The following is a 26,015-nucleotide window of genomic DNA, read 5'->3' as shown; positions in this document are numbered from 1 at the left end:
TAAAAACATATTAAAATAGGAAATTCTTATGGCTATGGTGTACTGATGTTCTTAAGGTGTCCTGAAGAATACTGTCACTACAATGTATAAACAGATATTCTGTGGTAGGCAGACTATTTTATACCATTTCTCTTTATTCAGATTCATTCAGTTGCCAAGAATTCTGAGAATATTGGTTTTATATGCTATTGATTTTTGTATAATTAAACTTTGCCAAACCCATTTGATTTTATGATCATCTTTCAAGATAACATCTATACAATTTTAGAGACTTTGGTCAGAAAATTCTGGGCAGGGTTATTTTTGCATCTTCTGATAAGGAAGGTGAGATTTAAGGTTGCAAAGTCAAGGTCCATCCAGTGAGAATCTTGGAGGTTAGCATGGCCCAAGTGTCACTCAAGCTGCTGTGCTCATTCAAAGGTGTATGTGCCCTAATGAGAACAGGCAGAGGCGACATTCCAAATGGTGCTGACAGTGGTTGTCCCTCGGCAGTATTATATAATTCTCCTTTTTGTTTTTTAAATTTTCTTCGATCAACCTGTATTGCTCTAGGCATCTGGAAGTTATGAAAGATAGATGGATGAATAGATAGATGATAGATAGATAGATAGATGATAAATAGATTAGTGAGTATTCGGTCTAAGTTCCACCCCACACTTACCTGGCAACAGCCAGGTATGCCCCATCCCATAGACCTGGCCCGCTATAAAAGGGGCTACTTGCCCCTCCTCTCTCTCTCATCTCTATTGCCTCTTGGCACTCTCATCACTCTGTCCCTCTTGGGCTCTCCTTCCCCCACTCTCTCCACATGGTCATGGCCTACCTCCATTTCTCCACTTCTCTACTCTCTACTCTCTCTCTCTCTCTCTCTCTGCTTTTCTAACTCCCATCCTCTGCCCTGAATAAACTCTATTCTATCCCATGTCTGTGTGCATGTGGTCCCTCAGGGGGAAGAGGTGCCTGGGCATGGGCCCACCTGGGCACCCTCTTTCCCCACACCGCCGTGCCAAATTCCCTAAACCCCTCTCACTCTTTTTATACCCACATTATAGATGATACAAAGACAGATGATAAATAGATGGGTAGATAGATAATAGGTAGGTAGTAGATAGGAAGAAAAATGATAGATATAGATAGATACCTAGATAGTAGATAGATGATAGATAAGTGATAGATGATAAATATACACATTATGTTCAGAGTATCCTTCTCAAATACGAAATTCATGATTTACTGAGAGACCTTACTCCCCATGGTATCTATTTGGTAAAAACCTCTTCACTGTGCCAAGACAATCAGGTGTAGTGAGCTGGAAGACCTTGACTTGTAGGTTAGAGTCTCTTTATTGACACATTTCCATTTATGACATTTTGGCTTGCTTGTGGGTCACTCAGAGTTCCTACCTTTCAATTCTGAAGTGAGTGGTTAAAAGGCTGCATCCAAGAACGGAGTGTGTAGGCAATTGTCCTGATGCCACTAGAAGGACCTTTGAATGATGAGTGTGACTGCGAGAGCGTGGCAGAGAGAGGGGAGCCACGTAGTACACAAAGACTTGGGCAAATCCTAAGCTACTGAGATCTTAAACTTGTATGTGTTGAGAGACTACTCTATTCCAGGAAAATTGAGGCTCAGACAGATTATCCAACTTGACAGTACACTAAAGCTAGGAAATACAGAACCTGGGATGCTTCCCTACCTCAGCCTCCCTAATTTGTCTATGCACCTTGCTAAAAGACTTCTTTACAGATTTTACTTGAAAGTGCCCAGTGCCCATCTGCCAAATAGTACCAGTGAGGTCAGTTTGTCCCTGGGAGGGGGAACCTTCCAAATAAACTGGAAATCCATCTCTCTCAACCAGTTTCTGCTGGTTTCAGGTTTTCCTTCATAGAATATTTGATTTAGCAGCCATTTTAAATTTGTTGTATGTCTTAAAAGAAAAGTAGAGAGGGAGGTTAGGACATTATACTCAACTCCCTGTTGTCTTAGAACAGAGAACAAAGTGAAGAAGGAGGAGGAAGAGGAGGAGGAGGAGGAGGAGGAGGAGGAGGAGGAGGAGGAGGAGGAGAGGGGCTGAAGGCCTGAACCTTGGTCTTTATCACTAGGGCTTTTGAGAAAAGTTCCTTGTTCTGCCTTCGTCTCTACTTTGTCTTCTGTAGTTGTCCTGACTCTTTCACATTCCTGTTTCTCTCCCAGCATGAGAATCCATTGCAAGTTACAAGATAAAGGCAATCTGGTTTTAAGATGCATAGCAACTCTAATGGGCCACAAATGCAGGTAACAAAACGCTCTTTCAAAGTCTCCCTGGCAGAATTTTTGTAGAGACTTTCATCCTGGTGCAGATGACTGAATGTGATGTCACATCTATGATGTCACATAGTGTGAAGAGCCACTTCAGACTGAAGAGTCTATGGGAAAGTGATCACTAAGATTGTTACTGAGGGAAAGTTTCCCAGGATGAGCTGATTTTAAAGACAGGGAAAGGAAGATGGGTCAGCAGTATGGCTACTGTGTGACCCAACTTTAGAGGGCACCCACCCACACTCCCCTGAGACTGCACTAGATGGATTGATAAAAACTTGGTGGGGAGCATGCAGCCATTCACAGTACTTCTCCTAGGTCACTGTTGAAAACATCAGCCTCCCCACAGGCAAAGGAGATTACTAGCTAGTTCTCCATTCATACTGAAGAGAAGGCTAGATGTAACAACTAGCTCTCTTCCACCGGCAGGGGAGTTACCGATGCTAGCTTTACATGCCATGACTTGAAGACATTGTCTTCATACATTAATACTTCATACTTTAATATTTCATTTTGTTTTAGGGCCTATCTTGTCCTGAAGAGTGTGGATGGAGCAAGGTTGAAAACCAGAAACAATATAGGCCCCCAAAAAAGGTGGTGTATTAATTGACTGAAATAGTTTGTGCAGGCATGTCCATCCTTTTGATTCTGCAATATGGCACTGTCTTCTCTTATGTTCATCCTTGAGAACCACAAACTTGAGTTAAAAATGAATATAGAAAAATCATGTTTTAAGTAGGTTAATTATTTTTGGGTTAGAGCCACTTACAGTTCTATCGTGGATCATATTCAGCCCTTGGAACACATTAGGCATACCTTAACTGGGGAACTGTATCTGTAGACAGCTGTGCACACACACACACACACATGCACGAGAATGCACTCACACACTCACAATTTCTGACTGAATGGATAGGTCTCTGAAGCACACAGCAAGAGCTTTGCTATCCCGATCTACCCTGGCTTTATCGAGTTCATCTTCAGCTTGCAAGCCAGGCATGCTCAGCACACCTAAGAGGAGGAGGGCCTGGAAATCCCTGAGACTTACTTGACAGGGCCCTCTTCTGCCTTTGAACTGAGAGAACCCTTTTTTTCCCCTGAGGCTAAGCAAAAGTGGCATTTATCACAAGCACGAAGAGGGAAAAGCAGGTGAAAAGATAAACAGACTGCTTGTCACCAGGCAGTGGGAACGGAAATGGTCCCCATTCTCCAGGTCCTGCCTTCAAATGAGTTGAGCAGAATTCCCATCAGCCTTTAGCTCTTCCTTTGCAGTGCCAACAGCCAAAGATACAGCTTCACTCCAGCTGTCAGGCCAAAGCACTCTTTTAATGTCCACGATTAGTGCCTTCCTCAATTGCGAGTGCAAATGGTGAATCACAGCCCACTCCTCAAAGAAGCTACAGTCAAGTGAAAATAGAAAATAGACAATAGAAAATGAATGCTCCTAAATTTCTCCAATTTTATGCCCTCTATATAATGCAAAGGGGCATAGAAGAAGTGGATCCCATCTCCTATGATTTCTTCCAATATTTAAAATGATTTGTATGTCTGAAATTCTACCAAGTTATTGTAAAATGGAGACAATGAAAACCCCTTAACCACCATTTGTTGGTATTTAAAGCTTAATGAACTCTTGGCCAGTTCACCACTCCAGGGCTGTATGTTGTTATTGCTTCTTAATGGTGATCTGTCCAATGTTCCAACATGCCAAGAAGTCTTACATGTTAATCAGAAATATGTATTTATTAAATAGGGAGCTTTTCTGGACATTAATATAGTGACCAAGTACTAGCAAACTCACTGTGCTATTACACTGAAGTCATAGGCATTATATACAGAGAGAAGACACTGGGTCCAGTACGCCCCAGATTCCATCTTAAAAATAATCTCTCCCAGCTGTGTATGAATCTGGACAGAGAAAAGGACATTCAGAGCTCAAAACCTTTGGGTGCAAAAGCTTTTCTACAAATGCACATTTAAAGTAAACAAAACCCATCAGGCCCAAGCAGGAGACCAGTGCCTGATTGTACTAAACACATCACACTGGAATCTGCAATTGGCAAGGTAATTGGCGTTATTACAGCTGATGGGGAATTTCTGATGCTGCCCAAGCTCTCTTTTGAAATAATACTCAGCCATTTAATTTGTCCAGCTCTCGTTTAGCTGATTGCGCTTTTCTGTCGGAGTTATCAAGAATGAAGGCCGTTGCCTCGAAACATCGGCAGGCTGAGACGCACAGGGGTTTCTTGCCGCACCACCCTCCCCTTTCTTCTTACCTAGCCCTGCCTCAGGCTCCTGTTCACAGATGTCATGATACCAATAACACAATAAGTTCCAAGTGGGGGAATCCAGCTGATTTAATTGAAAGCTGCCTACCTTGGGTCCTAAGCTCAGAGATAATTGAAGCTATGCCTCGAAATCATGGCAAAAGGAAAGAAAAAAAAGCTCCGGAGAATTATTAGCTAAAAATATGACCAGCAACAGAGGACATCTTCAGTATAATCCTCAAGCCAGATGGCATTACAGAAATATCAGAATTTGTCCACACACTTTTTTTATGTAGGGGAAATCTGTTTTAAACTTTGCTACACAAACAGCCCCTCTTTGTAGAATGGCCTCTACAAATAACTCTGGAACATCTTATTGTTTCGCTGGAAGCACACAGGTTTTTGTTCACTGTCCCTATTTTGGAATTTCTGTTCCTCCCCAGATTAGGGACAGGCGAGCCAAATTCAGACAGCTGTGTTTTCTCACAATGCCGACCAGGCTGGCAGACATAGACCTCTCTTTGTAGTCTGAGAGCTACTTGCCCTGTTGGTACATGATGTATGGGTGGATGGAGGGGGAGCAGCAAGAGCCCTGTGGTCAGCATGGTCTCTTTGGCAGGTGCCGCTGCAGTTATACTGCTCATTAAATCCAGAACCCAAGTGTTCTGGAAACACTTCTTGTCTTATTCTGATATATAAGAAACTGATTAGGGATGACAAAAATCATCACACAAACTCCCGTAAGCTCTTGTGCCTTAGTGGTCTTCCTCACTGATAACTCTAGGCAGTGAATTATGCCTTCTGCAAGGCAGGGGGGTCAAAGACAATGTATGGAAATAAGTTTAGGAATGCTATTAAAATAAGTCAATATTCTGTTGTTGGAAGGCTCCTGATTCATTTAGATAAATTTTAGTATTTTGTAGATATTTTTCTTCTGTGAGTAAAAGCTATAATGCTAATTATGAAAGTGTCTTATGTGAGGAGGAAGGAATGCACAGGAAGCACATGCACAGACACGCACGCAGGCAGGCACGCATGCACGCACGCACGCACACACGCACTCACGCATGCACGCACTTGTGGGCGTCCTCCCAGGCCAAGTAGCCTTGCCCATCTTAGCTGATACCAGTCAAGCTGCCTTCGCCCATCCTCTTCTGTGGTCACAGCATCTACTGTTGCTCACTTCAGATGGCAAGTGTCCCCTCAAGTGGTCTGGGGGGATGGTCACTGCTGTTCTTTTTATTTTTTTATTTTTTGAGACTATGTGTTTTTGAAGGTGTGGGATGGAATGCCATATTAGGCTCATATGACCTTGGGGGACTGTAATCATACTCTAACTTTGACATCAGGTATCTGCGACTAATTTTAATTCCGTAAAGTTAAGAGTAATAAGAATTGCAGTGCATATGTATTACATACATACTACATGCTTAACATGTTGGATCTTACTCAAAGTAGCCTACGACAGGTATCCTTCACTGACAAGATCACAGGTGTCATAAAAGTGACCTGGATTTTTTTTTATTATTATTATGTAAGCCATACCACTAGGCAAAGGCAGACCTGTGGCTCAAACATACGAGTATAGACCCAGAACTGGCCTTCTTATCTGCTACTCTACAAAGCAATGGAAAATGTTCTCCTTACTCTTCACATTGGAACTACAAGGTGAAGGAACGGTATGTTTTGTTAGAAAATAAGCACCAGCTTTTACTACTTAGTTGTTTACACGGCTCAGCACTGCTTACATGTCTTTTGACCTGTGTACCTCTGACTTGAGCTGAGATGGAAGAAAGGGTCCCATTAGAGGCTCTGGTCCATAACATGCAGAAAGCTAAGAGATGTGAAAGGATCGTCATAAGTGGAAATTAAACAAGAGGGAAGATGGCGGGCATTGTTAGGAAATGGCAGAACTGTGGTAGAGACAGGTTACAGAATGAATGTTGCTTCCAGTCACCAGGAAGAAGATGGCCAAAAGACGGGAGAGCAAGCGGCCGCACAATGAGCCTCATCTCCTAGGGGTCTTCTAATGCTTCCAAATGTGCCTTATAATAATGTGCCTTTGGCATATAATAAGGGAAAGAGATGGAGGCGTAAGAAGATAGATGGCAGGAGAAGTAGAACTAACTTTTGAGGCAAAATCATTCATTGTGAGAAGTAACCTTTCCTCATGAGGCAGGGTTGGAACAATCCTGCTGAGGAAGTTATGAAGAAGCACTAATAGGGAGTTAACATTTACTCCATGGCACTCTTTCTTAAACCTTCCACTGTGGAGGGAAGCCATGCATTATAGCAAACATTCACACAGAAAGGAGGTTGTGTGACTCAGCTACAGAGAGCACAGGTGCTTGAAATGTACAGGCCCCAAGGAAGTAGCACTGAGAAAGAACTTCTAGGAAGTTCCCATGTAGGTCCTTTGTATCATAAAGAAAAGAGAAAGACTAGATCACAGAAACTAAAACACAAGGTCAAGAGAAAGAGTCCCAGGATAATTAGATTCAGGAGTGTGGGGGTGGATTACAGGATTTATTTTACCTTTCCTCTTTGTTGCTTAGATTTGATGTTTTTGTTTGGGTGGAAGAGAAAACTAAAGTTAAAAGTGCAGAGAGTATTATTCACAGTGAGTCTCTACTGGTAATCCTTCACTTTCTTGCATTTCTGTTATGAATATTGAACTTGAAGCAGCTTTTGGAGGACCTACATTTGGATAGCCTAGTAGAGATAGCCTACAACTGATTCCCTTTATAAAATAAAAAAACGATCTCTGTGTATGAATAACCCTTTCTTCTTTCATTCCCTACCTGTTTATCAATTTTCCTGACTGTGAAGGGCTCCACATTTGGTTTAAGTTGGCTGCACCTGCACATGCCTCTCAGATGGTCAAAACATCTTATAAGTCAGAAACAAAATATCAAAAAAAAAAAAAAGTCTAAAGAGATTTTGAATCCCAAGAGAGCATATTAAGCCTTCAGAATATCCCCCCTGAAATGCCAGGCTCTCTGGAAAACACCTGGAGAAGTTTTCTCTCCAGGACCAAATGCCAATGCTGGGGGAAAAAAAAACCCTCTAGCAGTGCAAAAAAATATATAAGCCTATTACATGAAATTCATGATTTTACATATGAAAAATAGTAATGTTCATGAGAATTTTATTACAGCATATGTTTGCATATGAGCAAATAAATTTTGTTAGAATGGTCTGTTATGATCACAGGTATCCATATCTGCTAAGAAAATAATTAAAATTTTAGCTGCCTGTGGAATTACAGCAAGAGATATCCTTGTTTTGTCTAGCTACTCTAGAGGCGACAAGAAAGATACCTTTCCAGGTGGTGCTATTTTCTCTAGAGGGGTAATATTATTCATAAAACAAAGATGTAGCTATAAGCTCACAGAATAGAAAGACACCGTCCAAATGTTCTCCTCTCATTGAAAGTAGGGAATGATGAGAGTAAAAATCAAAAGAGAGCTTTCCAGTGATTTGTAGGCAAGCACTAGATTTCCCCTCCAGCCACTATTTTGCCATGAATATTGTGAAATATTTGAAAGTATATATTGCTAAGAAAATTCTCACATTCTTGGGTACTATAGAAATATCAGATTGCTATAAATGTCTCTAAACTCTTAGCTGCTAGCCATTAATTATGTGGACCAATAGCAGAGACTGCACAGGTTACTCTAGTGTGCACCCACACTTTGAAAAAACAAGCCTCCTGAGTCTCCTGAGATCATGACATAACAGCTGAGCTGTTGTACAACCAGCCAGATGAAAGGCCTTGAGAATAAAAGGCAAATGTTTCCAAAGCAACCACCTCAGCCAGGAGGACTCACAGATGCACCTTGCTGCAACACACAGGGGACTAAGGTAGACTACCACAGCCATGCATTACCTCTTCCTTGGGGAAATGTAATAAAGATGCACCCTTTGGATACTGTTAAATGCAGAAAAAAACAAACCAAACCAAACTAAAACAAAACAAACAACAACAAAACCCCACAGAAATACCAAGACCATAAACTCAAACACTATCATTGGCTCTGCTACAATGTTGGGCAAATTTCAATTGTTGAATGGAAATAATAAGCGATAAATGTGGGCATGGGCTGCACAGAATCCATGCTCAGCCAAACTCCCTCGGCCTGGGATGTAGCAGAGTAAAGATATCACCTAGCAAGGTTGCTGTGGGAGGTAGACGTCATGGGGCAAATTAAGTCCATGGCATGTTCCTGGCACAAGAGTCTATTTGGATGGGAGACTGTTCACATCTGCTCTCTTCAAGTCTTTTTTACTGAAGTCTTTGTCCAGAAAAGGTAGATCCCAACTTGCTGCCCAGAGAGTTTCTGACATTTACTTGTGTCTAGGCCAGTCTAAAAGAATGCAAGCCCAACTATCATAGTTAGTCCTCGACTTTTGTGTTTTCACAAGTTCCTCTCAGCATTTCCACCTGTGTTGAGGTATCACTCAGTTTTAAAGAGTGAGGTAGGAGGAGGCTGTGAGCAAGCAGTTAGCAATAAGAGAACTTGCTCAAGTGCTGTGGGTATTGAGATGATCCCCGCCCACAACAAGAAGCAGCCAAGGTGTCTCCCCGTGGCTGTGTTTATTTCCTTCCTCTATCTTTTCTCCACACTCTTCTCTATATGAGGCAGCTGAGAAAAAAGAAAAAAAGAAAAAAAAAGACTTTGTCTGGGAGTTTGGGAAAGAAATGAGAAGGGGAGAAACTCTTTGCCAAAATGGAAGAATTCAACATGCTTTGCGGCAATTTTGTATTACTTTAAGATGTTGAAAAGTCTTTTCCTTGGAACCTAACTCAGGAAATTCAGTATAATTTATGGAAATGAAGATGGAGCTGCAGGAAGGGAACTTACCCATGGTCAGACCAAGCTTGAATTATCTTGGCCGTGGAAATCATGCCTATCTTAGTTTTATGTGTCATCTTGACATAGCCTTGGGCAACCTGAGAAGGGAGTCTCAGGTAAGAGATTTTCCAGATCAGACTGGACTGTGGGCATGTCTGTGGGGGGATATTGTATTGCTGGTTAATTGGTATAAGAGGGCACAGTCCTGCTCCAGTCCTTGGGCGGGGCGATAACGAGTTGTGCCAGAATAAACCTAAGCACAAACTTGTGAGCCATCCAGCAAGCTGCACCCTCCGTGGTTTCTCTGGCACTTCTTTGGCAAAGATACTACCATGTGGAATAGCCAGCAAGCCCGTAAGCAGGTTTCTGTTTCAGTCTTCACCCTCATTTCCCTCAATGGTGGACCATAGCCTGTAAATCGAAATAAACCACTTTGTCCCCTAAGTTGTTTTTAGCCAAAGTGTTTTTTTATCAGAACAACAGAAAGGAAACTAGAAAGTCTACATTAAAGTGGATAGCATACATGGTTAAGAACATTGATGTTGAAGCCAGATCTGAGGTCAAATACGACCTTTGATGTTTATAAGCCCTGTGCCCTTCACACCTGTATCTCCACCTGTTTGCTTATGAATGGAGATAAAATAATTACTGAGTCCACAAATCACTGTAATGATTAGATACATGAAATATATGAAAAGTTCACAGACTTCCTACCTCTAGTACATTTGTAAGTATACTAGCTAGTTTTGTGTGTCAACTTGATACGGGCTGGAGATATTGCAGAGAAAGGAGCCTCCCTTGAGGAAATGCTCTCATGAGATCCAGCTGTAAGGCATTTTCTCAGTTAATGATCAAGGGGGAAGGCCCCTTGTGGGTGATGCCATCCCTGGGCTGGTAGTCCTGGGTTCTATAAGAAAGGAAGCTGAGCAAGCCAGGGGAAACAAGCCAGTAGGCAGCTCCCCTCCCCCATGGCCTCTGCATCAGCTCCTGCCTCCAAGTTCCTGCCCTGTGTGATTTCCTGACCTGACTTCCTTTGATGATGAACAGCAATGTTGAAGTGTAAGCTGAATAAACCCTTTCCTCCCCAACTTGCTTCTTGGTCATAATGTTTTGTGCAGGAATAAAACCCTAACTAAGACAGTTAGTCATTAGTATATAGATATTCAAGCAAAGCAGTACGAACACATATTAACACATTTTGCTTGAGGTCAATGGGAGCTGGATACTCTGGAAACAGCATCTGGAGGCAGGAGCTGATGCAGAGGCCATGGAGGGGTGCTGCCTACTGGATGGCTTCCCTTTGCTTGCTCAGCTTTCTTTCTTATAGAACCACAGCCACATGTTAATGTTTACATCTGTTCCATCCAGAGACTACCCCACCTAGTGATCGCTCCCATATACAGTTACAAAACCCAGACATTATTATCGATGCCCATAAGTACTTGCTGACTGGAGCCGGATATAGCTGTCACCTGGGAGGCTCTGCTGGCGCATGACAAATACAGAGGGGGAACTCTCATCCAGCCATTAAACTGAGCACAGTGTCCCCAATGGAGGAGCTAAAGAAAGTACCCAAGGAGTTGAAGGGGTTTGCAGTGCCATAGGAGGAACAACGATATGAGCCAACCAGTACTCCCAGAGCTCCTAGGGACAAAACCATAAACCAGATAATACACATGGTGTTATCCATGGGTCCAGACATATAGGCAGCAGAGGATGGCCTTGTTGGAAATCAAAGGGAGGAGAGGCTCCTGATCCTGGAAAGGCTTGATGCAGTAGTGTAGGGACAGGGACAAGACAGGGAAATGGGAGGGGGCTGATTGGGGAACAGGGGGAGGGGAGATGGCTTATGGGACTTTCTGTGGGGGAACAGTATTTACATTTGAAATGTAAATAAAGAATATATCTAATTATAAAATATTTAGATCTGTTGATGTTGAGTTTATAGGCAGCTGGCTTCCATTCTGAGTCAAGTCAGATAACAGTGATTTTGTTCTGACTGTAACAAATCAACTATGAAATAGTGTAGCTAACTGCAGAAACATCTAAATATGAGCAAGATATTAGAAAATCCTAGGGAACCGATATTAGTTTTGATAATCATGACAATGGCTTATTATTGTTTTTAATGCTCATATTCACTTGAGAAACTTAACTGAGTTTTTATTTTAAAAGTAAAATGAAATGATGATTGGGGTATGATTGAAAATAACCCTTGTAGCTAAAGCCAAAGTAAATAGGAATATGGTAAAAATAAGACTGGTGAACAGTGTTGATTACTGAAGTGCCCCAGTACTGTGTGGTGGTCAATTTATCTCAGCTCTGGAGAGTGACTACTTTGTCAATGGATGGTCAATTGCTAATAGTTTACAATTAATGAAATGACTATATAAACCATGGAAATTATCAATGATACCAATAGGGCCTTCTTTGTAGCATATCCTTGTGTTTGTGTGTGTATCTAAGACTTACAGGAAAACATGGTAGTGTGAAGAACAGAGAGATTTCTGTTACCTAATTACCATTTCATCCAACAAGAATCCTTGTAAGATCTTTTTCTGATACTCTCTTTCATGAATAAAAGCACCCCACCCACCCTAAAACAGTTCTAGATTTTTGAATGTTCTGCCAAAAATATTCTTTATGATGTAACATTTTTATGTATATAATATATATTAACCCATATATAACATACTATACTTGAAAACTTTAAAATAGTTAAATTTTAAAGTCCAACTAATTTTTTAGATTCTTAAGACCTTAAAATTGGCTTTACCTCATTCCCTAAGTATTTTTTTTTTAATGTGTCACCTTTAGAAGCAGACACAAAAAGGAAACTTCCATGACTCTGGAACACAGTCCAAGTGTTGCCACCATGGCTTAGGTTTCACATGGGCCTCACCTGCCCTGGAATAAAATTCCCACCTCATAATTCTTCTCTGTTTTTCTGGCAAAAGTGAGTGATACCTCAACTTAGAAACCTTTCACATTTGCTCTATAGAGATATCCTCTCTTCTTTGTCTGCATTTTAAAAAAGGTTATTCTGTACTTCTACAGTGGAGGAAACACCTCTATCTATCATTCACATGGGCATCCTTTGTGGAGCACTGTAGACTTCCTTTCTGGAGCACTGTCTCATTTAATCCTCACAACAATAAGATACAGTCTAAGACATTTTTTTTTAAATAAGAAGAAATAAGATCAAAGTCACTAGATGTCTTTCTCAGAGTCATAAAGACATTGTTTTTGTAGACTATTCAAAAATCTAGAACTGTTGCAGGAAGTAGAGGGATACTTTTGTATGCTGAAGAGATGTTACAGGGATGCTTCCTGAATAGGGAGGCCATTAGGTAGCAGCAATTGCTATGTTCTCTATACTAAAATCGTTTCTCACATGTCTCTGTTCCTATGTGCCCCTGACCAGAACAGCAGTTGATGTTTCAGAAAGCCATTATAAATCAGTACAGTTCCTACATTGCTCTTACACATGTCTTGTCCTTACAGTACTACACCATTTTCCCTAAAGGAAGGAGCTTCCTTTGCAATGATGGAGAGTTTACAGAAGTTGAGAACCAAGACCCACGACTTTCCCTTGAGAGCTGAGCTGGTTTTAAAGTCGTGTTCCCACGACACTATGGTGCCTCATTTGGTCCCCTCACTACAGTTACCTCTCTTCTATATCCACCTGGGCTCTCACAAGCATGTGCATAAGACGTGGTTATTAGTTTACAAAGTCTAAGCAACTGCCACATTTTGGTGAGAACTCATACACAAAATGGAAACGATAATTGTAAGCTATTTGTGTCCTAGATGAGAGGACTTTGTCCTAGTATCTGCTTTAGATTGCTCCTTGGAGGTCTTAGCCTACAAGGGATGAAATGCCTAAGGAGGATGACTGGGAAATTGAGGATGGTACCACCACCAAGTGCAAGAATAATCAGGTGCTAGTTGACTTTCCTGTGGCGTGGAAAGCGTGGAAAGAAAACAGGACTTAACAACATAAATGTAATTTGTAACCATTGAAATTATAATAACTATGCATGGCTATGTAGAACACGGAGTGAAAGACTAACTCCAGATACCATCTTCTCTGTTTCTGCTGTAGAAAAATGGGAGTCTTACTCTGTTTATTTTATTTTATTTTTTTACATTTACATTTTTTTACATTTACAACTTCCTGAGAAATTCCTGAGAGGGAGAAGAAAGATGAAAATAAGGTTTATATTTATTGGGATTTTACTAGAAAAAGCCATCTCCTGTTTCTCTCAGGCATGAAGAGCACTGCTGTCACAAAGGGGAATGTATGTCCATATTTCTGATTATTGAAGACTAGAGAAGACAACCTCTCCATAGCCACCATCACTGGCTCTCAAGTCTGTCCTTAACTTTCACTACTGGCCCCTGGATTTGTCAATTCTCCTCCTCCAGGTCTCCCTGGTCCTTCTCCATCTCTGTATCTCTTCTGTGTGACATGGGGCTATTTTATATCAGGATCTGGATCCTCAGATGCCTTGGTAATAGCAGGGTGCCCAGATGTTAGAAGTCAGGAAAGAGAGGTGAGGTAAAGGCACAATACGCAACTAGTTTTAAGAGAGAAACATGCCAAATATCTGGAACTCTGTTTGAAACTTGATTTTTCCACACTTACAAGTTCAGTGGCACCAGCCGTGGTGTTCTTTACTGCAAAGGCACAGTATTATGGTATAACAAAAGCAGGAGCAAGTAGGAATGATAGAAAGTTTCATATGAAAGGGAACCTGGGCCTGGGCACCTCATCCATCATTCTTAAATGTGTCTTTGTGTAGATCCTGGGCCTGGGCTGGAAACTGTGGGATAAGGTAAGGCATAGATGCCTAAGTGGGTACCACAGAAAACGTCTCTTTTTGAGAAAGGGTCTCTATGTGGCTTTGGCTAGCCTGGATCTTGCTATGTAGAAAAGGATGACCTCCAACTCACAGAGATTCACCTGCCTCTGCCTCCCAAGAACTGGGGTTAAAGGGGTGCTTAACTACACCTGGCTCCCAGAAAGCGTTTGCCTGATCCCTTTTGCCATCACTTTCCAACAGTGATCCTCAAACATCACTGGAGCTAGAGATAATGTGACTGTTTCCCAACCACAGTCAGCAATACTCAACTGTCTGCCTTTGTGGAAACCTAGATTAGAGTGGGCACCACACCCTACGTACAAGATATTTGAACATGAGTATTATAGAATCATAAACATACAGAAGAGGCGGGTAGAACCCCAGTCTAATTTCACTCTATTTCCTTTCATTGAACTCTGTGTTAACCCGATACTCTAAAAGTTTTGACTATAAAGTGGCTTTTGTTTTCCACAATAGCACATTAAGAAAGTCAGAGTAGGAAGCGATCATTTGTCAATAAGAGGAGAAGCCTGGAGGGAGCCCACACACCAGGCCGTCCATCCTCTTCAGTAGAAGCAGAGGGTCCACAGAAAGTGAAGCTTTTGCTTTGTGTCAAGTTCATTTCCTCACAGCCTCGCTACAGATCATACTGCTCTCAAACTACATCAAACCAGTCCCGGGACTCACCTGTGTCTGAAATCCTTTGAGGTCACTGGCTGCAGGGTCACTGGCTGTGAGGAGCTGCAAAGAGCAAAGGAGTTCTGCTTAGTATTGCTGCTCAAAGTTTATGCACAGCCTCCCCAAGACAACCAACCTGAATTACTGTAGCCCAGGTCAGGGCTCCAGACACACAATCACAAAATATGAAGAAGCCAGACTTCTTGAGCTTCCCACTGGGTGTCCACAACCTCTCCAACCTCCTCCCATCATTTCTCCCCCTCCCCTATCTCTCTTCCACGTGCTACCCCTTACTTCACAGGGCTTAAATTAGGGACCAGAGGCTAGAGTTGAGAGGCATTAGCTCCCTGAAATTGTGATGGATAGTGTAATTGAGGCCATAGATAAATACATTTCTTTAGGGGGAAGTTTCCAGACTTCCTTCCTATTTTCAAAGTATTCCATGATATGCTAAATTAGGAGTTATTGTTCCATATACAATTAAAGGCACTTTTTTTTGGATATTTTCTTTATTTATATTTCAAATGTTATCCCCTTTCCAGGGGTGCATCCATCAGTGCAACCTCAGCCTCCTTCTGGTCACAGGGAGAAGATTATAATACAGTACACTATTACTGCTGCAGATACAGTTTTCTCCCCTTCAGAAACTCCCTATCCCATCCCCCTCTCCCTGCCTCTGTGAGGGTGCTCCCCCACCCACCCAGCCACTCCTGCCTTTCTGCCCAGGCATTTCCCTACATTGGGGCATCTAACCCCATCAGGCCCAAAGGTCTCTCCTCCCACTGATGTCCAACAAGGCAGTTCTTTTTAACATGGCTTTTTTCTTATTCTCTCCCTCTCTCCCTCTCCCTCTCTCTCTCCCCCCCTCTTGTTTTTTTTTTTTTTTCATTCTTAAAATCTAGCTAGTAAAATTGACTCTTAATTCTTTCCACTGACATAATTCGGTTTCCACTTATTGTAGTTCGCTTGTAATTTTATATTCTAGTTAAGTGTTCCTAGCTTATACTGCAAATAATCACACACAAAATTAGAGGATAAGATTCAATTACATGCTTGTGCCTGCGTGCCCTCATACATACACCTCTGCTTAATCAATATTGTAGGGTAAAGGTAAGGCTTTTCAGTATTTTTTTCACATTTGGGGGAGGGTTAACATTAGTAAACACTCAATGATAACATAACACCAACTAATGAAATCGTCACATTCCAGCTGTTGATTAAAAGAGCTGGGAAAGGGTGTAAGAACAAGCCAAAGGAAAATGAAGGCCACTGCAGGCCTGGACAGCGTTCCTGAAAATTACATGAGAAGAGTCTATATTTACTCTCACAATATTTTGTTTGGTCCAGGAAATAATAATAAGAGCCCTTCTAGGCTCCAGGGTCTTCTATTTGGGAAAACTCAAGAGGATTATCTAGCTACCTGTTGACTCGAAGCCATGTTTAAGCTAGGGCAGCCCAGGCGTTGCCCTGCCAGTGGGACAGATTTCCCATCCTCTGAAGAAGCCAGCCTGGCTCCACTAGTAATTAAACAATCAAGCAACCTACCCAGGCAGAGAGCTTACGCCCAATGCAAGACTCATCCCTCGCCTTTGGTGAGCACCCTGTCCAGAAACCATTCACACAAATGCACTTCAGCAGATGGACCAGAGTCTAGGTCTCAGACTTTGAAGAAAAAGGAACAAAGATCAGGATGGGGTTGGTGGAATAGAATTTGAAAAGAGCCTTTGAAATAGAAAAGGAAGGAGAAGAAGGTGCTTCAAGCAGTTTGAAGAACAAAGTCACAGTAAGAGACTTGCTAATCTCAATATCCTGAACCTTGAATCCATCAGTGCAACCTCAGACTCCCTCTGGTCACAAGGAGAAGATTGTAACACAGCACACTATTACAGTTGCAGATACAGTTTTTATTTACTTTTATTCATTTTGAAAGTTAGCATCCAAAATAGGTTTTACTCCTGCAGTGTCACAAAAATGTGTTACTATGCTTTGTTTTAATTTATCCTTTTTTTTAAAATCCCCATCAACTCTACCCATGAGAAATCTGATTGAAATTAAACAGTATTTGCTAGGCATTACTAGGAACTGCATGTATTTTTGGTTGAAGTTATATATTCCCAATGATCAGGATTTCTCTTCTATCAAGTGTATGTGAATTGCTATAGAGTGGAGACCTTCTGGAGAGTCGAGGTGGGCACTGGGAAAAGGCTGATATCAGAACATTAGTCACAAGAGTCCCCTGGAGTAGCTAGCATAATGCTTATGTCCTGATCAATGACCCTTAAGTAGCCCTTTCTTCAAGACACTCTTATTTCTTGGTAATGATCATCTACTCTTCAAGACTTACCAGTACAATGTACACCTTTATCTGAGATGGAAAAAAAGGAAAAGTAGCACAGCATAAAGTCACTAACATACATCAGCACATAAGATTCAGCTCATAAATGTTCCAGGCTCTTCAACTGCAGCCACCTACCCATCTGGATCACCAGGCTGGCAGAGACAAGGGACTAAAATATCCATTTCCTAGCTCTGCAATCCTGACAGTGAGGATAAATTACAAGTGTATTCAAAGAATCTTCGAATGTGTAGCATGTCTTTATATCCATGGCAGGGACTGAGAACTGAGCAAACCCATTTGTAGAGAAATCCAGCAGGCTTGATTATAGTTTGTTATATCTTTTTTTGGTACTCGACAAAGTTATAATGGATTCCCCCAGCAAAGAAATCTGAATTCCTTTCTTCTATCCTCTCAGAAAGAAATCAGATGTGTACATTTTAGTTCTTAACTCCTTAAATTTCTATTTTGTATTGCTGCATATATTTTTAAGAATAAAAACAACATGCCCAACAAGATTCTGTCTAACAAGACATGAGTGACACATTATTTGATGTGAATTCTGCACTTTGCAATGTGTTAGGAAGTGTCAGAACATACAGTTAGTCACTAAATAACCTGCTGAGCAACAGACTTGAGAAGGAAGTGGGAGAGATTGTCAACGTTGAGGTGTGGACAAGAGTGACTCAATTGCTGGGTGTGGAGAAGTCTGAGAAACAGCTGAAGATATCATTGAAGCTGGCAAAAGGAAATTGTACTCGGCAGCCAGCATAATTTTGTGTGAAGAACATCTCAATGTTAGAATGAATTAATGAGCTCCTGTGATAGGAATGCCCTCTTTTATCTGTTTGTCAGTATAAAAAAGAATATTGGCTTTTATTTCAGTTCCAGGTTAAAATTAAGGATGGGTAACATGCAAAGAAAGAGACTAAACAGCAGGTGGATTCGCAACTAGCCAGAAAGAGAGCTCTTGGGGTTTTTTTGCCCATGCAATGGTCCATTGAAGTTCAGATGTGCCTGTCTCTCTCTGCTGAGTGGGAAGATGCCTGATGTGATGTCAGGGATGGTGGATGTTAAGTAGAGTCTAAATGTCTCAATTCTTTATCCTTAGTGATGTCCAGTATTTCACCCACAGTTTAGTATCCATGGAAGATTCTATCTGGCCTAGAACCAACCAAAGGGAAATATTGTGACCTCTCCTAAAAATGATCCCTGAAAGGACAGTGTAGTGAAACCTGTCATGTGTCATATCACACCAACTGTCCTCCAGGCTTTTGGCCTCTAACTACGCTATCACCAGACACCGGAAATTTTAAGTAGAGCAAACACTCATGATATGAATGCTCCTAAAAGTGGATACCCATTCTGAAGTTTTAAAGGGAAAATGGCTGGTTGTCAGGCATTTCAGGTGTGCTACTCAGTTTTCAATTAGAATTACAGGGACAGAAAGTCCTCTTGTATTTCAAAATCACACACAGATGAAACCCAGATTCCCAAAAGGAATTTAAATACTAATGTTGGGACCTGTATCAAGCAGTTGAAAGATTGTGGGAAGAATGAGAGTATATTATTCCCCCAGTGTGTTCAGAAGCCACCTCTGCTGGGGAAGTGGAATGAAGGAACTAAGGAAGGATGGAGTTGGGGAAGTCTTCCCCTTCTGCCTTCATCCAGAGTCCTTCTACCTTCCTAAACAGCAGAACACAGTTTCACTTGAGAGCAGGTAGCTTTTCACTAAAACAAACAAAAAAGCATCCTTTTTAGGGGGCAAAAGAGCTGATAGTGACATGAGTAAGATGACACCTCCGAGTCCTTCTCCTAATCCTAACTTTGCACAAACAGTTGCTTATGTTTGTCTGCAGTCCAGTGGAACCACAGTTCCCACAGGGAACAACTGTCTACTCACTTCTACGGATGACACAGAGACTCTCAGAGATTCTATTGGAAGCGAGGCACGGGTAAGATGCACACAGATTCAAGGGTTGGAGATATGACTCAGCAGTAAAATAGATTGCCTTACAATCTTGACAACCTGGGTTCAGACCTTGGAACTCACTGTGGAATTAGAGAATTGATATCTAAAAGCTGTGCACACACCATCACCTCCACCACTTCTATCACCTCCACCACGTCTACCACCTCTACCACCACCACCACCACCACCACCAACAGCAGCAGCAGCAGCAACAGCAACCACAAATAATAATAATGATAATAATAATAATAATAATAATGAAACAAACAAAAAGGAAAACAGAAAATACAGAACCTGGGCCCTTCTCCAGTATCTCTTCCCACTGTGTCCCTTTGTCCATTTGTTGCCACTGGGAAAGAGTTCACTGCCCATGACAGCCTTACTGTGTGGGGACTATGCATGATAGACACAGAATGAGAAGAGGAAAATGAAATCCACCCAGCTCCAGGGACTTCAATCAGGCTAAAGTTAATGAAAAGGATCCTGTCTTTTCCCAGGATGGTTAAATGTCTGCACCAATCTCAGCTAGAGGGATGAGCAGGTGCAGGGAGGAGGGCAGACAGAATTTCATTTAAAAGGCAAAAGAAAGAAAATGTTCTCATCTCCCCAGTGAAGCAGGGAGCTTTCCCTGGGCCCTGCTCAGACCAATCTCATTCCCAACACATCCTGCTGCTCTCTCACACTACTCTCTCAAAATCCTAGAAGATGACCCTGCCTGCAGTCTCTCTCTTGGCATAAATTCAGGGTGCGGTTTTGTCGCTCTAAGCTCAAAAAGAGCTGGAGAAAGATGAAGGGAGCTCCCAGCTTTTCACTGAGGAGAGAAGAAAGCAATTCACTTAGTTTCCCAAGCAGAGAAGGTCTGTTCTCTCCTCCATTCCTTCTGAATGGGACTCTCCCATGGGCTCCCTCACCAAGTTACTGCAATACTGTAATCAAGAAGTCCATCAGCCATCTAAGACTGTCCCTCCAAAGTAGAATTTTCCTACCTTAAAACACCACAGTCAAAGTGAAGTCCAGACAGACTGAATGGCATTAACAAAGGAAAGCAAGAATTATATTTTACATGTGTATTTTAATATTGATGTTTTCCCCCAAAACTTCTTAAGTTTTAGATGCACAGAAATCTGTGGGTGGAGAGCTGGGGATGCAGAAAGGATCAAGAGGAACAGAAGGTCTGCTAGGACTCAAGACAGAAAATGAGAAAAGCCTCAGCAGCAGAGTCTGGAGCAACGAGCCAAGGAGGACTTCCTGTCCACCAGCATGGCAGGCATAAAGGCAAACATGGAACAAGGGAGCTGCCATCCCACCAGCTGGTTGCTACTCATCGTTGGTATGAAAAATGAAATGATGTTGACAGAAAGCAGGAGGCACGATGAAGAAAACTTAAGATAAATTTCAGGATCATTTAACCTCTTTGCATTGTGTTTTTCTACTAACTGGAAGAAAGCATTCCCATCGGCTGCACTCCTAGAACCCCAGTCATCAAATTTCCATATTCCTATTCAATAAGAGGAATTTGAGAGAGAGAGAGGGAAGAGAGGATATACCACTTATTCTGTTTCTCTTCCCACTTCAAACAACTCACTGCTAAAAAAGACACCCCTCAAAGAGCTTGTATACACCTCTGAATATCAGAGATTGAGAGTGAAATGTCTTCTTCACTGGCCTACAAATAAGACTGTATGCAGATAACTGCTTAAATTGCTAAGTGAGTTCAAAATCCCATTGAGGCAGAAGTCGAACCCACAGCCAAGTTAAGTGTAAATAACCTTCTATATAATCATGTATTAATTCTAACTAACAAGGCACTTGGTGCACATAGAGCAGAGTCCAAGGAAGGCACCCTCCCAACCTAAAAAACAAATTACACAATTGTTCTTGAGATCCTGCTTGAGTGTGCCCTTTTGCTAAGTCCTCTCAGCCTCTTGGAATTCCAATGGTTAAACCTGGAACTTCTAACACCATCAGTTTTAGATCCTGGCTCTTGGCTCGAAGACTGACGAGAGTTTCTAATAAAAACCACTGTGTATAATTACAAGCAGGCCTGGTCTTTGTTTCTTATGTGTGTCTTTTGTTGTGTTTTAAGTAATGTGGTTCTAATGTGTACAGGTAAGTTCTCCAGCAAAGTGTTACTTTCTCTAGAGATGTAGCCAAAAGAGTTTTTACAATTTTTATTTTAAGACTTCATGGAGAACCTTGAAAAGATACACTCCTGGCTTTATAGTAGTGTGCCCACACATCTGAATGCTGTGGGTAATCTCAAGCCCATTAAGATGATGAGTCTTGCTTGTGTTACTTGGACCTACTAAAGCTGCAAGACACACACTTGAGCAAACACAGCTCTTGTTCCACAAAATAGCTAAAGAGATACCACATCTATGCAACATGGTCCTAGCTCTACACACACCCTCACGATGCCCATTTTAAATTCACCCATGTGACTCTTTCCAACTCATTGTTCCTCAGAATTCGAAAATTAAATTTCATGGGGGTCAATGTGGGTGGTATTCTGCAGAAAGTTTACTAGAAAATTTTACTATAAACTGGTGACATGGAGGCTAATTATCGTCATTTATTAAGCATTTTAGTAAAAACATGTTTAAGAGGGTTAGATCATCTCTGGGGCTCATTATCCATAGATAGCAGAATGTCATGGTCTGGCTTGACTAATGCACATTCCTTTTCAGTACATCATAATTCCTTCTCAAAACCCAGGACTGCTTGGAACATATACTGTGGGAGGTTTTATCGGGTTCTCCATGATGCTTCTTACATTTAGTAATGGACTGTGCAGAAGAAGACCTATAGAGCAATGCCTTAAGGGATTCTAGATTATACAGTTTTCTTGAGGACTGAGAAGAGTATGAAAAAAGGGGGCATTCCAGGCTGTGACTCCACTTCATTCATAACAGCATAATTTATTACTAGTATTTGGCATGTTTTGATTTGAACATTTATAAAACTTGAAGAGGAAAAGCCTTTATACAGAATTTACCTGGGAAAACGATTTAGCCAGCCTGCCACCCAGAAAACACTAGTGCAGTCATCTCTGTCAAGAAGAGGTTGCATGTGTATCCAGACCTTGTTTTAGAAGTTCCTTTGATGTCTGCCATGAGCCACTAACAGGAAAAATGCTCCCTCTTCCTTCCTTCAGTGCTTGGCAGACAGAGAACTCCTCTCTGTTCATTCTGAAGTTCAGAAAACTACATGTTTTAAAATGTATCTCCTAGTCCAAGGAGGGAGGGGGCTGAACATTAGCTACATCTCCAGAGGCCAAACTGGGCTATATGTCTTTCTTCTCAACAAAATTAAAAAAACTATATCACAAGCATCTGCGGGCAGTTTGCAATGTTAGTACAACCCCAATAGAGGGGCTCTGTCATCATACATATGCTAAAGGAAGCCACATGCTTGGAGATGATCCAGTCTCACCTCCTTATCTTTTACTAATTTTTTTTGCTTAGAACTGACCAAATAATTGGCTTGTGCGGCATCAAATCCCATATCTAAGCCATCATTTTCTTGGTAAGTCGATATATTCTAATGCTCGAGAATGTAGAAGATAACACAAGGTGCTGGTGAAAGGACCTCAGTCTACAAGCAGACATTTTGCTCAGTATGGCAGTTTGGTAGAGAATCTGAGTTCCTAGAATCAATCAATCACACTTACAGGTGAATATATAGAACAGATGAAGCCAAGGTGGGACCAGGAATAGCAGGCCCTTGTAGTTTACATGAAATCTCACTTTTATAAGATGGGAAAAATCTCTGCCAGAAACCTACCAAGAACTCTGTAACAGCAACTCTTAACAGCCCAGTCTAGGGCCATCCATGCCCCACTCAGGGTTCTTGTCATGGGATGTCCCCACCCCGTCCCAAGCCTGCAAGGCAGCCCTGGCCTCCACTATCAATGGAGAAGTTAGTTTTCCCTTCAAACCGGTGTAGCCTAACACAGTAGGCATGGGAGGCAATGGCTCTGCCTGGCGAACTTCCCCTCAACAATATTTTTTCTGAACTCGAATTGCTTTTGACCCTAAAGAACTGTGTTCCTGAGTCTAGCAGAACCAGAATCGCTGAGGCCTGGCATCCATTGCTATAAATACTGTCCATGATTATGGGCAGCTTTCCCTCCTGGCCAGGATCCATCCTCCTCTTTGTACAACCGTATTTATCCAGCCTCCCACTTCCTTCTTTCTTCCCTCCTTCCCTCTCTCCCTCTCTCCTTCCCTCCATCCTCTGTATCCCTCCCTCATTCTCCTTACCTTCTTCTATCCCTTTCTCTTTGAGCAAAGGGGGTTGTGTCAAGTCACAGACACAACGAGAGAAACTGGGAATCCCTACAAATTTCCAAAGGCTAATAACATTATATCCTCTCAAAACCTTCATAAAGTAGTAGCATAATTACACTGTTTTACAAAGGAGAAAACAGAAACCTAGCCACACGAGATCCCTTTTTCAAAGGCACACAGTTGTAAATCTATAGAGCACACTCAATTCCGTTTAAAGTTGAAAATTACACTCATTTGCAGCCATTCTTTGTGGTGGCATGGCCGGCAATCTCAATGCTGTCATGGGTCACTACATGCCACTTAGGAAAGCTTTAATCCTTTAGAGACACCTACCAAGATAAACAGTAGACAGGCATTTCCAAAACAAATAAAAGAAAAAGGAAGAAAAATAAAAAGAAATAATCCAACTGGAAGATGTTGGGTAAAGTATTTACTGGACAAACAGAATCTAACTTTGGATTCCTGGTACTCATATAAAAACCCAAGCATGAAAAGAAACTCCTCCTGGGTCTCAGCACTGGGAGGAAGAGGCAGGGGGAGTCTGGGGCTAAGTGTCCATTCAGTCTAGTCAGCCAGTGAGCTCCAGGCACTCGGGCAGACATTCAATCAATCAATCAATCAGTCAATCAATCAATCAATCAATCAACAATGAATAAATGAATGAAATAAATGAATGAGTAAATAAGGAGAGCTTTAAAGGAAGATATACCTGATGTCAGTTTCTGGCCCCCACATACATCTTCATTTGCCCTCTACATTCCCCCCCAAAAATGCATAAATTAAAATAGTCATTCACAGGAAGGAGATATCTCATATTTTAAAAAGTCGGCAGCATTATAATCACTTTTTAACCACAGAGGAAAATGGGAAACACACTCTGTCTTCAGACATTAACATAGCTGTGAAGCCTGCTAAATATTCCAAGATCTGTATATTGTATATGCAGCCAGAACAAATTTACTCCTAAAAGAATGAAGGATCTAGACAAAAGAAGGCAAGAAGTTCAGGGAAAACACAATGACTCTCATCAAAGAGAGAGAAAGAAAGTGGGGTTTTCTGCTTTGGCAAGAATAACCCTCTATGACAAATATTATCTATCTACATATATATGTACATACATACCTACTTATTTATTTATGTATTTATATATGGATGGATGGATGCATTTATTTGTTTATTGTGTGAGGGGGTGAGTTCAGGAGTGGGTGTACCATGATGAACACCTGGAAGTCATATAATACCTAACCTCTGGAGTCTGCTATCCTTCTTCTACAGATTATGGGAACTAACCTCAGGTATCAGGATTGTATGACAAATACTTTACCATCTAGATATCTTGCAAGTCCCGAAAACTATAAAAGGACAATCTTAATCTACCAAACACCTCTGCTTACAGTTTCCTTTCCTTTCTCCTATTCATTGATTCATTGATTCAATTTCATGCATTAGTACAATGTCTTTTGAAGATACCAACACCAATTTCCTTCTTCAATTTCTCTCAGAATCTGCACCATAACCCCTTTTACTTTATATCTTTTTCTAATAAGTAATTGTGTCTGAGCAGTGCTATTCAAATGTGCATGAGTCTTTTTACACTGAAGAGTGGGCAGCCTATCACAGGCACGTGATCTGAAGAACACTGACCTCTCCCCACTCTAGTACTTTTCAACTCCAACTGCTAACGCTCCTTACCTAGGGGTGCTCTTTTATGAGACCCTCTCCCCCATCTATGTAGAAATTTTGACTGGCTCCCTCTTACTTAGTCTTGTCCAGGCAGCCACAGACACCACAAGATATTTCCAATAGACACTTTCCCAGCACTCCTTCCCAATTTCTGGCTCTTGGGATATTTCTATTCTCTCTTCTACAATGTTCCCCAAGCCATGTGGTGAGGGAGTATGATACGGTTGTTCAGTATATGGCTGCAAAATCCACAGTTACCAACTCTCTGAACTAGGACCAGTTGACCATCGTTCACGGCAAAAAGAAGCTTGTTTGCTGACGGTTGAGCATTGCATCTATCTATCTATCTATCTATCTATCTATCTATCTATCTATCAATCATCACCTATCCATCCATCCAGATAAGTACTTAGAAGGTAGTTTGATATTATTCCTACTTAGCCAATAATAATGGTGGGCCATCCCCTAGGGTTTGGGGGCTCCTTATCCATGGGTTCTTGGCCAGGTACTTTAAATTTGCTTTGAGTTTTTAATAACAAAGATTCCTAGATATTTTTATAAAAATCATAACCAGGTATTTGATTATTTTGATTATTTCTTTCTCTTTGTCACTGTTTTTGAATTGATCTGTCTCTGTCTGTCTCTGTCTCTGTATTTGTGTGTATGTGTGAATATGTGTGTGTGTATTATGTGCAGATGTAATTATGGAAAGTCATATCTACACATGCATGTGTCTTCCTCTATTGCTCTCCACACTATTGTTTTGAGGCAG

The 26,015-nt window shown here is 41.5% G+C and overlaps 1 protein-coding gene across 1 annotated transcript in view; it reads right to left on the bottom strand.

The window, feature by feature from the left end:
* Positions 1–26,015, bottom strand: part of Setbp1 (SET binding protein 1) — a 350,541-nt gene that overhangs the window by 151,975 nt on the left and 172,551 nt on the right. Inside the window, exon 3 of the mRNA XM_052155405.1 lies at positions 14,974–15,027. Within this exon, the coding sequence (XP_052011365.1) occupies positions 14,974–15,027 (54 nt within the window). The remainder of the gene's footprint in view (positions 1–14,973; positions 15,028–26,015) is intronic.

The sequence above is a fragment of the Apodemus sylvaticus genome, chromosome 13, assembly GCF_947179515.1.
Source record: "Apodemus sylvaticus chromosome 13, mApoSyl1.1, whole genome shotgun sequence".
Lineage (NCBI taxonomy): Eukaryota > Metazoa > Chordata > Mammalia > Rodentia > Muridae > Apodemus > Apodemus sylvaticus.
Note: the sequence above shows the minus strand (reverse complement) of the source record. Positions and strands in the feature narration are given on the sequence as shown.